At 37.9% G+C, this 14,972-nt stretch overlaps 1 protein-coding gene across 1 annotated transcript in view; it reads left to right on the top strand.

The window, feature by feature from the left end:
• The window catches only part of adgrb1a (adhesion G protein-coupled receptor B1a), a 618,149-nt gene that overhangs the window by 154,597 nt on the left and 448,580 nt on the right, over positions 1 to 14,972 (top strand). The window contains exon 2 of the mRNA XM_048596183.1: positions 8,553 to 8,711. Coding sequence (XP_048452140.1) covers positions 8,553 to 8,711 — 159 coding nt within the window. The remainder of the gene's footprint in view (positions 1 to 8,552; positions 8,712 to 14,972) is intronic.

Here is a 14,972-nt window from a genome sequence, read left to right as displayed (position 1 = left end):
AGGCTGACGTTTCGGGCCTAGACCCTTCATCAGCTTTTCTGATGAAGGGTCTAGGCCCGAAACGTCAGCCTCTCTGCTCCTATGATGCTGCTTGGCCTGCTGTGTTCATCCAGCCCTGCACCTTATATAGATACAGAACTGGCTCAAAGGTAGAAGACAGAGAATGGTAGTGAAAGATTGTTTTTCAGACTGGAGGCCTGTAACCAGTGGTGTGCTACAAGGATCAGTGCTGGATCTACTGCTTTTTGTCATTCATATAAATGATTTGGGTGTGAATATGGGAGGTATGGTTAGTAAGTTTGCAAATGACACTAAAACAGTAGGTGTAGTGGACAGCGAAGAAGGTTACCTCAGAGTTCAATGGGATTTTGATTAAATGGGCCAATGGACCGAGGAGTGGCAGACAGAGTTTAATTTAGATAAATGCGAGGTGCTGCATTTTGGAAAGGCAAATCAGAGCAGGACTTATACACTTAACGGTAAGGTCTTGGTGAGTGTTGCTGAACACAGAGACCATGGAGTGCAGGTTCATAGTTTCTAGAAAGTGGAGTTGCAGGTAGATAGGATAGTGAAGAAGGTGTTTGACATGCTTGTCTTTATTGGTCAGTGCATGGAGTTGGGAAGGCATGTTGCGGATGCACAGGGCATTGGTTCGGCCACTATTGGGATACTGCATGCAATTCTGGTCTCCCTGCTATAGAAAATATGTTGTGAAACTAGAAAGGGTTCAGAAAAGATTTATGAGGATGTTGCCAGGGTTGGAGGGTTTGAGCTGTAGGGAGAGGCTGAATAGGCTGGGGTTACTTTCCATGAAGCATCAGAGGCTGAGGAGCGACCTTATAGAGGTTTATAAAATCATGAGGAGCACAGATTGTGTATATAGGCAAAGTCTTATCCTCAGGGTAGTGGATTCCAAACCTAGAGGGCACAGGTTTAAAGTGAGAGGGGAAAGATATAAAAGGGACCTAAGGGGCAACATTTTCATGCCAAAGGTGGTGTATATGTGGAATTAGCTACCAGAGGAAGTGGTGGAGCTTGGTACGATTACAAGTCATGTGGATGGGTATAGGAAAAGGAAGGGTTTAGAGGGATATGGGCCAAATGAGGGCAAATATAAGTAGATTTATATAGGATATGTGGTCAGCATGCATGAGTGGACCAAAGGTTCTATTTTCATGCTGTATACCTCTTTGATTCTATGACTAATCAGATGATGGAAGTTAAAATTTGAGAATCCACATAACCACTATTACAACACAATGTATTGGAATTCTTTAAGGAAGTAAGATTTGCTGTGGATAAATAGAAACTGCTGTATGTATGTACTTAGATTTTAAGAAGGGACATGAAAAGATGCGGGGTTAATGAGTGACCAGCAATTTAATTGGAATAGTATATAAATAATGCAGCTAGAAATGAAGTCAGAGGTCGGAATTCTGCAGCAGATATTTTACCTTCTGACTCCCCAAAACTTGTCCATCATCTACAAGGCAGAAGTCAAGATTAATGCAATACGTCTTACTTAATTGAACGAGAGTAGCTCCAACAATATCCTATAATGGGCAGTTTGCATGACTGGCACTGTGTTCCCCACTCTGTAACGTTTACTCCCTCCATAGCTGCATAGCTCCATAGCGGTCCAAGATGTACTGCAATAACTCACCACGTCTCCTTCAATAGCAGCTGATAAATGGTGTCCTCTACCAACTGGATGGAAAAGAGGTGGAGTAAAGGATTACTCGTACATTTATTGTCAGAATGGCTACTGTTTCATGTGTGAAAGGAGCCTTGAAGTGATGAGATGAGAATGAGATGGAGTGAGGATGTGAGCACATAGAATCCAGGTTGGCTCTTTCTTTCCTGTAGTTATGTTCAATAAAACCTGTACTTTCTACTGTTTATACCTGATTTACTACAGGAGGCACATAGTACTACCTGCAATTGCAAACTCTCCTTATGTTCACACACCATCGGGACATGGAACTACATCCCTAATTCTTAACTGTAATTGATTCAAAGTGCAGAAACTCTCTCTTTAACATTGCTTTGGATGTATTTACACCAGTGGACTACAGTAGTCCAAAAGATGGCTCACCAGCACTTGTTTGAGGACATTCAGAATGGGCAGTAAATGTTGGCTTTGCTATGTACATTCACATCCTTGAAAGAACTTAATAAAAATGCAAGTGAGAGAAGAATCAGATATGCTAACAGAATTGGCTGAACATAGAAAAGAGAAGGTTTGAATGGGGTACAAACACCAATATCAACCAATGGGCTGAGGTGTAGAGCTGGATGAACACAGCAGGCCAAACAGCATCAGAGGAGCAGGAAAGCTGACGTTTCAGGCCTAGACCCTTCTTCAGAAATGGGCTGAGAAGCCTGTTTTGGCATTGTAGTTGCAGTGTATTTACTTCCAGCCTACCATGTTTCATGGTTAATAGTGGAATTTCAATTGCATATGACAATGACAGATTTACTCCAATTAAAATCAACATCCAAGAAATCCATGGCCAGGAAGAATGTTTATGAGTTGCAGAATTGCAGACAATTACAATTCATCACTATTTGATTAATGTAAGGCCTAGTCCAGACAGCAGGGGGTGCTCACAACCTATGGGGTGAGCTTGCAATTGTTGCAAATGCATTCAGGCATTTTATTTTAGATATTCCGCAACAGCTTTCCAGCTCCTTACCTATAACTCTTGTTATCACAATCAAACTATCCTGCTTGGTTCCACTAGATTTTCAGTTTATACTGCAACCATTCAGAACAATGTTGTACCAAAATTTCACCTGTTGCGTTCATCATTACGGAAAATGCCCCTCAGTGCTTTCACTGAATGGGATGTTGTTTGCATTAATTTGCTGGCATGGTGATCAGTTGCAAGATGATTTTTATGTGTAATGAATTAAAATCTAGCAAAGTATTCAAGAATGATATGATGTATAAAATTCAGTCTGCGGGTTTGCTGATAGTGTGAATGACATTATCCCCCGATTATCTGGCAGCATTGCCTCCTTCAGATGTCAAGGCATTTTTTCTGTTTCTAAGCAACAGCTCAGCTGTGCCTCTCTTTAAAAGAAAGAAAAATGTATCATTGAATGTTTGAAATTTTTAAAAACACGTTCTGTCAATGTTGGGATTGCGCAGCAAATCATTCGATGTTTAACTGAAAGAAAGAAACAGATTAAAATTTTGTCCCTTCCCATAACCAGTGCTCATTGTGTCCTTCACAGTTCTGTCTCCTCTCCTCTCGGCACCAAGTCAAGCTCTGGCACTGAAAAGAAATTATCTTTCTGCGCCAGCATCTGACTCAAAGTATTGTGCTTGCTGTGTAATTGTAGACTCTGAGGATTCAGGAACTATTATACCAAACAGAGCTTGCAGCTAAGTACAGTTCCATCACTGAATAAAATCCCATGCATTTCCAACTTCTAGTAGGGCTCACTCAGTAAGGATAGGATGAGCAAAGCCAAACTGACTTTTGAACTCTTAAGTCAATGACCACTGATATCAAATTTAACATCCTCCACCATCATCCCAGTGAGTTGCTTTGTTGAGATAGATTTTAGTGAATATTTAAATGAACTTCACTGCACTAAGAGATGTAACGATGTACAGCACAGAGCATGATGCCCGTCTGAAGACCCGAACAGGTAGCAATGTGCCCTAACTCAACTCTGACCTGAGCCAACACGGTAAATTCTGGAGTCCAACATTTACCTGAATTGAATGACTATCTGATGGGGTAGGGCAGTTGAATGTGTGACAGTGGACAAACATTGCTATGGCTGAACCTCGTTTGAAAAAAATTTGCTGAACAGCCAATCCTCCTTATAGGTAGCTCACTGATCTACTACTGGAAATTTTGGTGAGCGAGTGATTTTGATAGGGCTGCAATAGTACCTCAGAAGGCAGAGTTGGAATCTTCAGGATTGGAAAGCAACAGCACAGAATCCTGGGAACCTTGGGAACACTGCAGCCCAATGGTATCAATGTGGACTTCACAAGCTTCAAAATCTCCCCTCCCCCTACCGCATCCCAAAACCAGCCCAGCTCGTCCCCGCCTTCCTAACCTGTCCTTCCTCCCACCTATCCCCTCCTCCCACCTCAAGCCCCACCCCCATCTCCTACCTACGAACCTCATCCCGCCCCCTTGACCAGTCCGTCCTCCCTGGACTGACCTATCTCCTCCCTACCTCCCCACCTACACTCACCTTTACTGGGTCCAACCCCGCCTCTTTGACCTGTCTGTTTCCTCTCCACCTATCTTCTCCTCTATCCGTCTTCTATCCGCCTCCCCCTCTCTCCCTATTTATTTCAGAACCCCCTTCCCCTCCCCCATTTCTGAAGAAGGGTCTCGGCCTGAAACGTCAGCCTTCCTGCTCCTCTGATGCTGCTTGCCTGCTGTGTTCATCCAACTCTACACCTCGTTATCTCACCATCTCTGAAACAATTTTAACCCCTCCTCATCAACAGCACAGAATGTTTATTCAACACTTGTAGCTGCAAAGAGATGAAATATCGAAAGCCGTTCAGGCTCAAAACACACAAGTAACCAAATGAACTGTGTGCCAAAACTGCAACCATCATTCCATCAATTTAGATAAGGATGTCTTACACATCCACTCAGAATAGCCACTTCCCTACCTCTGTTGAACACAAATTTTACAAAGGAGAACTGCGCATAATCACAAATGGATGGAGATAAAATGGCAACAAGGATCATAGAATGTCAGATGCAGAGGGCTGACATTATTATTGATCCCCTCACAGGTGTTCCGGCTGCCAAAAAAATGGGTTGTGTAGATAACAGTTTCCTGTGCAATTTTATTTTCATTACTGCCCTAGACTGGTAAGGATTGGGGTCTCTATGGTTTGGCTATAGCTCCATTTTTATCAGTTGAGAGTCTTTATTTTGGATTGATGAGACCAATAGGATTAAAGCAACATTGGTCTGCTTTGAGGGAGATTCAAATAAATGTAAAGACATGGTGGAATCTTAGGAACAAGTTTAATCTAGTTTAGCTGATTCCAATGGGCAGAAAGTTGATGGGCGTAAACAGGCATGCAATCTTATTCATCAATTTGCATCTGGGTGGGTGTTCAATTGCAGTTCTCTGCATAATTCTGTAAGAATCAGGATCATGCCAGTGTTTTAATTTTAACTTGGGACAGTTACCAATCCAATCTTTTGAATATTTCTGCAAAGGTAAATGGAATGTGCAAGATTGACATATAATCCATGCATTTATTTTCAATGTACTTCTCTGTCTTTAAATGATGAAATTAATAGTTATTAATTATTGATAATTTTGGCAATGCGATCTCATCATTACTGCAGGATGACTCCTTGCCTCTTGTCTGGTTTTGGGCAGGCAAGCACGGTTCATTAGTTTTGTAGGAGATGCAGTTGGTTTCTGGCCAATAGATAGAGCCAGTGCTGGGAAATCTTGACCAGTATCTTTCCTGTAGAAGTTAGTGGAAAAAAACTTTGCCGATTTTCTATTACTCATTTTAACTTTGGTCACTGTTGATCCATCATAAACAGAATGAAAAAAAAAACCTAAACAATAAATACAGGTGTACTTCAACTGTTAATATCAAAACCCAAACCTTTATATTGATTTTATTCCAAAGGAGGTTTGTTGTGAGGCAGAATAAGATGGGACAAAATATTAAAATTTCAGCCCATTGTTGTGATTAACCTAATTGTCAGCTTATAGTTCCAGGTTTGTTTAACTATTTATGAAAATAAACACTAAATTTGTGTTAGAGAGATAGTAGGAACTGCAGATGCTGGAGAATCTGAGATAACAGGGTGTAGAGCTGGATGAACACAGCAGGCCAAGCAACATCAGAGGAACTGAAGAAGGGTCTAGGCCCGAAACGTCAGCCTTCCTGCTCCTCTGATGCTGCTTGGCCTGCTGTGTTCATCCAGCTCTACACCTTGTTATCGCTAAATTTGTGTTACCTCCTTTTTTTTATTCTTAACAGTTTAAGAGTTGACAATCACTGTTAGAACTGCAACCATTGTACTAATTCCCTGGTGCCTTATCTTCACTTGCATTTCTAATTTATAGCTTTATGTACCCATTCACTATTTTTCTGTCAAAATAAGTGAATATTGACATTGCATTTAATTTGCAGAACAGTGTCTGAGTACTGAGTCAGAGATGCTGGGAAAGTAGCAAATGCTGGTGATCTGTGGCAAACTGGTTTCATTTTATGAATATATGTTTAAAAATATGCATGGTTGCATGATTAATATCAGTATTAGAACCCTGTTAGAATTCTATTAGGGTTCTTTAAAATTTGCTTTTTCCCTAATTGTCTGTATTTGAATGATAATTCTTAATCTCTGAGCTTTCGACATGTCTGTCTTATCAATTGCAATATTTTCCCATGCCTGTTTGTCCTCCTTCTTCTATCAATCTTAATAACAGCCTTGATTTCCCTGACCAGTCTTTGATGTTCCTGTATTTCGCTTGTTATTTCTTTGCTGATCTTGGTGTCTTATCATTTGCTAGCAGCTCGTTCACTGACTAATCGTGTAGCCTATTTTTTATGTTATTGGGCAAATAATCTAGAGGCCTCAGATAATTGATCTAGAATTATGAGTTCAATTCTCACCATAGCGACTGGGATATATTAATTAAATAAATAAATCTGGAATTTAAAAATGCCAATTTTAGCAAAGCCACCACATTATTGTAAAAACCTGTCAAATTCACTGATGTCCCTTGAGAGAATGAAATCTGTTGAGATATCTTTGTGAATCCAGACTCAAAACACTGTGGTTGATTCTTAGTCTTCTCCTGAAATAACCAATCAATTCAATCAGTTCTGTTGAAGAAAGTGGCTTACTACAACCTCCAAGAGAAATTTGTGATGGGCAACAAATGTTGGTCTTGCCAGCAGTGCCTGCATCCTGTGAATAAAGAATAAGAAAAATATCAGTTTTTTTTTCTCTGCTTTGCTGTTTCTTTTCAACCTGTTGAAGTTTTGCTATCTCTTGCACCCTCCTTTACAGCTGTTGAAAACATATTCCATTTTGGTCTTTGACCTTTTTGCACTCTTAATCTATCGATCAGCTGAACCTTCTGCTTGCTCACCCTCTTTCACTTGTCCAACTCTCTTTTATTTGTGACAAAGATGTATCCTTTGCTTGTCCTTCTTTCTGTCACAGCTCTCACTCTTATTCTAGCCTTTCCTCTTCTCTTTTGAATGCACTTTACCCTTTGTTCTCTAATACTCCTTTCTCTCAGCTTGGCCTTGAAGCCTCCTGTTGTCCCTTTATTTGCTTCTTTACCTCCTGCTCTCTTTCTGGAGGCAAAAACATTTTTTCATTCACAACTAAGAAGCACTTCACCTAAATTTATATTGACTATTGATGCTTCTGCAGCAAAGTATTTGACTGAAATGAAATTTTTAAAAAACCCTTATCTTTGAAGACATTACAAAGTTGCCAACCAAGAAAAAAATGCCATGCTAATTGTGTGGCAAGTAACCGGCAGTTGGGAGTTGTTGAAAGAGAATCCAATTCTTAATGACAGACTGCACAATCCTAAATGCTTATTTTATGAATTTTATGGTTTAAGGTCACTCTACACTTTCTCCTCTTTCACTAATCTCCCTGCAATTTGCTGTGTAGATGCCTTTGGATTTTCTTGATTTTAAGCACTATTCAAACACAAACCAAAGCATGGTGATGAAAGTGGCCTACATTGTTCAATTAGTGTGTGTGTTTACACAATTGTTAACCGATCAAAGCTTTTATGTATTAAAAACACATGGTTCATATCTAACATATGCAAGCAAGAATGAATGCTATTGTGCACTGTCTCAATAACTGATGATTGGCTAAGCAAATAATAGCTCATCTTGTGATTTGATCCTATCCATGTGCTGTTAACACATTTTTCTTGCAAAGACAGTACACAAAAAAAATCATTTTTGTCTTTATATTATACTTTAAAAAATACTTTTTGCATTTCCATATTTAATTTTCTTTTTTAGATCTTGTTTCAATCTTTTCATTATTTGTGTAATGATTTTTTCCACATTGCCAACCTTGTGGTCCATTCAAGTATGACGTTACATTATCTTTTGGTTATCCTCAATTGAGCTCAACTACTCCTATTCAGCAGCTGAGGGTAATTTATCTCAAATGACGTTTGAACAATTGGAGATTGCAGCATAAAAACTCTTTGTATTGAGGCCAAAATCTGATTACAACCATCGAAAACTGACAAACCTCCAAATTGCTCCAAATGCATCCTTTTTCTGTTTATGCCTCAATCACAGCAAGTCCTCCTTCTTGACAGGAAAACCACTGACTGTAGACTAATAAGTGGAGGAAAGGAAAGAGAGAAGGGGCCTAGAAGCAGAGTGCTTCCCTGGTCCTGCTGGTAAACCTTGATTGCATGATGCATTCATTTATTCTTATAGGCTTGTTTGTAGTTAGTGAATGTAGCTTAGCAGCGCCGGGAAATTTAAAAAAAAACAATAAAGTCCTGTATCTCATACTGCTCTGGTTCTTGACTAGGTGGCTGGAATGCCTGGTCGTCTTGGGGTGACTGTACCAAATCGTGTGGGGGTGGATTGCAGACCCGAAGCAGGACCTGCCATTCCCAGTTAGAGGAAGGGTTTGTTTGTGAAGGAGTTTCAGAAGAAGGAAGATTATGCAATAAGCAGCCTTGTAATAGTAAGTTTCAATTATTTTATAGGAAAATGAACACTGTATAGTTTGGCCTCTTGATTTAGCTGTTCTCCTAGATTCTCCCTCTATTCTCCTTTCTAACCTTTACTTTCTACTTGTGCACCTTCACACATCCTCCTTGTCACTCCTGTGACAAAACTAAAGCTCTCCTGTTTTGCAACAATGCATTGGCACAATCTATCAGGCCCAACACTAACTGTTCTCCCAATCCAATCTAATTCAACTCAATACGGTACAACATATTATTTTAAATTTAAAATCCAGCAGTTCCAATCTTCATTCTCTGTTTCTCAGCTCCCCATCTGAAACAGGCTTAAAGCCAACCCAGGATAAATTCTTAGAAAAATTGCCATTTTCAAATAGACGGCCTCAGAAGCATGTTACTAATCTTCCTAAATTCTAATAAAGACCCCCTGGAGGGTGGATCCACTAGGCTGTATTCTCAGTTCTGACTTGGTTTGTCTGCACTGACCACTGTCTAGATCTGACCTCAAAGGATGGAACCAACCACATTTTAACATTTTCTGTCTTTATGTTGGGATTTGTCACGCTCGTTCTCATATGTTACATCACACTCATGACTTAATCCTTTCACTCACTCTGAATTTCAATCCATACATGATTTTTTTTTCTGAATATTACTGTTTCCATCTTTCTTTTCTTATGGCCTCAAAGTTCAATAGATGTGTGTAGTAATTACAATGTATGTTATACTGCTGTCTGATTCGTGTGATGTTTCAAATGTGCTTAATATTGTTGAATGAAGCTGACTCATACCATCAATATCCCTGCAAATGATTTGATATAAAAAAGTTTAATTTTGCGCATACCTTTCACAGCAATTAAGTAATGGTGTCAACATGGATTGTGTTCCTTTCAAAGTGAAATACTTTTTTTCCTTGATTTTTCATGCTACTTATAGACAAATTGAAAATTCCAAAAGCTTAGTGAGTTAACCCAATCGGAAGCTTATCCATACAAAGGACAATCACTTGAGGATTATTCCGAATTTAGCTGAGAGAATTACACATGCCTAGGTTGGGTAGATTTAATCAACAGGTATCTCTTGGAAATGGATGTAGACAGGATCAGCGTCTAATGAAATAATTTCATGGCACTTAACATTAAGATTCAAGCAGGGAACAGCTGCCACTTGTCAATCTGCTGGAGGGTGGAAAATGTAGAGTCATCCCTGATAACAAATCATTGCCAACAGAAAAGGAAAGGAAGTGGCAATGGGAGAAATTTGGCTGTAAAAAATTGTCAGGAAAAAGAAATAGGACTTCTTGCAGCAATTTCCAGCTTTTGCAGACCTGTGAATACTATCACACTTCGATCTTGCTGCCTAACCTAACCACCCTTAGAAGTCATTTGTATGCAGTGGAGCTTTCGTAGCTTCCTTCAAGATGCTTAGCTCCTGATAAGTCTGTCAAGTTGAAAAATATATTTAAAAACCTCATCTGATGTGCAAAGAAATTTGCTTCATATCTTTTCATTTAAAAAAAACATTTTCCACAGAGGGAAGACAGAGTGGAGAAAGAACCATTCAAAGCTGCTTTTATGAACTCCTTAGTGGACTGCATTTACAGTAACTTTGTTAGAGATTGGGTTTTGCTTCTCTCAATTCAGGCTGGATGATGGCCAGGGAAAGAAGAGAAAAAAAACTGCAATAGAAAAGATGGGATCCTTTTGAAGAACATATTAATAGAAGCAATCTTCTAGTTAGGGCCATTTAAAAAACAGACAAATCTCATGAGATGGCTCACAATTCAGCTGAATTGACGGGAAGATTATCAGGAAGCTTGCTGCAGATAATAACATTTAAAAGAGTAGAATTCCATATATAAAAATAGTGGACAGATTTCCAGAATATTCTGTGATTTGGGTTTTATAGAGTTTCGTCACATTTTCTCCTTTTATTGAATTTTGGTGTAAATTTGCTGAAATGATGAAGGCTCACGTCATCCTCCAACTGTCCAGATAGATTATTATGGAGTGTGAAGCTAAATTAAGGCAAGTAGACATAATCTTATATTCAACATTTATGCAAGATTGTGCTATGTACAGGATTCCAACTCCCTTACAAAATCAGGAGACATATACTAAATTAGTTCAAATTCCTAGTATAAGATTGTGCTAGATCGAACTTCCAAAATATCCACAAGTATTTGATTAAGTAAACTAATTGTTTATCTTATCAAAACACCTAGCCAGAGATCATTTAGGAATGCAATACAGATCAACTGTTTTCTATCTTGACTAAAAATGTCCATCTCTTTACTCATGTTCTACTTCAACATTTCTCCTGTGATGATGACATGTATAATTGTGAAGTTAAAAAGAGGTGATAGGGGTTGCTTGCAAATCTGTCTGCTAAAGTTACCCCATTCTCTTCAGCTGCAAACTTTCAGCTCTTTAGATTATTTTACTCTGCTACACAGGCAGCTAATTGTAAGACAATTCTCTCATAATAAGCTTATTCTTCAATTTTTATCAGTTGAAAAAAAAAACAGAAAGCCCTAAAAATCCTATTTAGCCAAAATCATTCGTAACACCTTGATATTTGTTTGAAATGTGGGATCTTGATGGTGAGACTTTTGAATTGAAGACACCCTCTGTGATAATGTTATTTGATGTATGTGCATAATTGTCTGCTATTGTAACAAACATTGTAACCTGGTTAAAAAAATATCATAATTCCATCAAAATGGACTGGAGAATTTTGAATGTTTTTTTTTCTATTCTCACAGTAATTTCAGATCTTTCTTTAGATGATGTTTACCTAGCAAACATTTTATGCTCTATTTTGTGGGGAAAGACTTGATTTCAGAACTGGGAGATTTTAGTAACAAAAGATGGAAAAATAATGTGCTCTTGAAATTTTAATGTGAAGTAAAATTTTGTCAATTGATCGGGGTTTTCTCACCAGATTGCTATACCACATGAACACAAATCACAGGAGAAACAAACATTCCAATGCTATCCTAAAATATTTTCTGCACATAAATGAAATGAGGAAAGAAAACAAAATTCTCGTATTCAAATTGAATAGTGATCATGCTTCATCATAAGTTATCTTTCTGCACCTCTATAATCTGATCAAGTTTCCATGACAGTTTTTTATTTGAGAAAGAAATGTGTACAACTGCCTCTTTCATCCTTCCAGCTCAATAAGTGCATCAAGATGCCATTTTTCCATTCTATTAATTGTTCAAGATAATGTCCATGGCTTTGCTGTCTCCCTTTTCCACCTCTGACATTCATTTGAATGAGATGTTATCAAAGTCAAGAGTATTTCATGCTCTCCTGATCTATGCAAAGACCGAACAGCTTGTTTACGGGGGAAATTGGCTTGATGCAAGCATCTAGTCCAGCCAGTGCTACCCAAATCTTAACAGCCCCTCATTCTCATGATTTTATGCATTTACTGACTGGTATTGAGGGAAGACCAAATTCTGAATTGGGGCCGCATTCAAATTTGTGCAAGTAGCAATTGCAAATTCTCTTCTTCCAAATCCAAATAGCAATATGCAATGAATGGGAGTGCTAAATTGTCAAGTGACTCCTAAAGACTATTATGGGAATTTGGCAACTCGGTTACATTTCCTCCAATTCTTGGCACAAACACTTTGAAATGTGAATGCAATTTAAATATTTACTTTAGTTGATGAGAACCTTGTATTCCTTTCACTTTTAAGCTGAAATAAATTACAAAACATTCTTTAGACCTCAGTATTCCTTTTACCCCAGGCACATCCACATGAAGTGTGATTGCAAAACCATTAATATAAGTCATTATTTAAACAAATTTTACTCAGACAGATATTAGAAATAAAATAAAATTCTAATATGTAAAATAGTTTTATATCTTACTTCAGTTTTATTAAACTACGTAAAATCCTTAGTTTATTTGCAATACTCTTATCCTTCTGAAAAGTCATGGGCCTGTAGTGTAAACATTATTCTCGGTACCAATATCATATGGATACTAGATGTACATCGATAGTATTGTTTTCCTTAAGTGAATGCAGATATTAAAGTTCAGTTATCATACTAACAGGCTCAATATACTGGTTGCCAGCCTTGGCTGAATGGTCACACTCTTTTCTCTAAGTAATAAGCTTATACACTCTGATAGGCAAAAGAAATAAGCAATAACATACAACTAAATGAAAGAACAGGAAAACAAAAGGGAAAAGAATAATGTTGATCTGGAGGACTGGGATTGATATTCAAAGAAAAGGTAACAGAACGTGAATATTTCTGAACAGAGAAATCATTTGTTGATGCTTTGCATCATGTACCCATCAAGTCAAATGTAAGAATGCTAAATAACAAATGATCACACCAATTCATACCAAAGGAAGAAAGAATGTTAGTTGGTTGGCAAGCCCATTCTGATTGGCTGAGGTGTTGCCCTGGAGAATGCAGTGTGGAATTTTGGGCTCCCCAAGTCTCTTGATAAATCAAAAATGGAGAAAGACTTGAATTTATTCCTCTTAATTGCCAAGATTGAGTCATTGTCTGTTAATGTATATTTCTTCTGGCAACCATAAATGAGGTACATTACATTTTCATATGTTAATCTAAAAGTGATCATTGGTGAAAATATTAGCACACTTGGGTTGTTCCACACATGTTGTACAATTATAGAATCACATCTAGCAGTACTTACCACACAGTTGGCAATGTCATGTATGATTTTCCATGCTGGTACAATGCCAGGCATGTTGACCACATGTTCCGAAGGTCTGCTGATCAAATTAAATAGTGTTTACCTTTAGTTGTTTGAAAAAGACAGTGTACAGATCATACTCAACCAACCCTTGCTTGCAATAACCAAAATAGTATGTCTACTGTTAGATCTGTTCCTGCAGTTGAGCAGCACTTGCTGAAAACCCCTGAATGTGGTAATAACAATGCTAAAAACCAATTTAAAATGATCAGTCAAGCTTGTAACATGGCAATTTATTGCTTACTAAAAGCAAAATACATTTTACAATGCAATTCATTGTGCAAAACCCATTCTTTGCGAACAAAAGAATATGTTCAAGCCTTTTTGAATTACCCAGAGGTAAGTGGAGCGTATACTACCTTTTACTTTCTCTGCCACAATGCCTCAGTCAATCAAAATCACTTGGGAGCTCTTTTCATCTATTGTATAAATTGCTGTGAACACTTGAAATCTGGCAATTTTGCATTTGTGTGCACAATGAGTGCACAATGAAAATCTTCAATAACATGCCTCACTTCTATGAAAGAGAAATGGAAGGGGAAAAAGTAAGAACCACGAGAAAATATAAAATATATCTGGACTGATATCAAGATTAAAGGTTTTATAATGTTATAGCAGGAAAGAAAACTGGTAGAATATAATGATAGCTCTTTAAACAAACTTTGGGTTCATATTTTAACTTAAATTAATGATGTGACAGACTTGTTGAGTTATTGCTTCGTGTCACTTTTTACTTTTGAGGAATAGAATACCTGACACTCCACAGAAACTATTCATAACTTGAGGAACATAACCCAGAAAAGTTAACATAATCAACGAAACAGTGATAACAACATGCAAGATTGGTAGATTCCCAGAATACCTGGTAGTTTCTATTCAAGAGTTTTTCAAGAAATGCATAAAGAAATTACTGATTCTTCAGCTATCAACTTGCAAGGCTCTCTTGAATTAGGAATTATCCATTTAGACTAGGAAATTACAAATATGACTCATTCAAGAAGATTGAGAGATAGAAAAATTGGGCAATTGTAGACCTAATAGTCTATAATTCATTGTGGGGAAATTATTAGAATGTATAATTAAGGACAGGGTGACAGATAAGTTTGAGATGATTGGGGAGAAGCAATATGGATTTGAATTGGGTAGTTTCTGTCTAACAGATAATGTTTTGATAAAGTATCTAAAGTGGAGAATACCTTCTGAATACAATGTATATAAGCTTCAGTAAAGTTCCAGAAAAGAGGCCATTTGCTGAACTTAAAACATTTGGAATTGAAGGAAAATTATTGACCTTTTTGAATTAGTTAAGTAGTAGAAAGCACAGCTGGTATGTTAGATTTTGGCTGTAACTAGAAAGGCTTATGTGCAAAGATAGCCACGAATGGGAGGAGTCTTGTAAAGTAAACAAGATGAACTTTATCGCATCTCTACAGCTTTTACAGATTAGAAGAATCAGCTCTGCACCAGTACGAGTGATGGGAGGACCTTATCTTGGGCTCGGCCCTCCAAGA

This window comes from Rhincodon typus, chromosome 4 (assembly GCF_021869965.1).
Source record: "Rhincodon typus isolate 14 chromosome 4, sRhiTyp1.1, whole genome shotgun sequence".
In the NCBI taxonomy this organism is placed as follows: domain Eukaryota; kingdom Metazoa; phylum Chordata; class Chondrichthyes; order Orectolobiformes; family Rhincodontidae; genus Rhincodon; species Rhincodon typus.
This window is presented reverse-complemented; position numbering and strand designations above follow the sequence as displayed.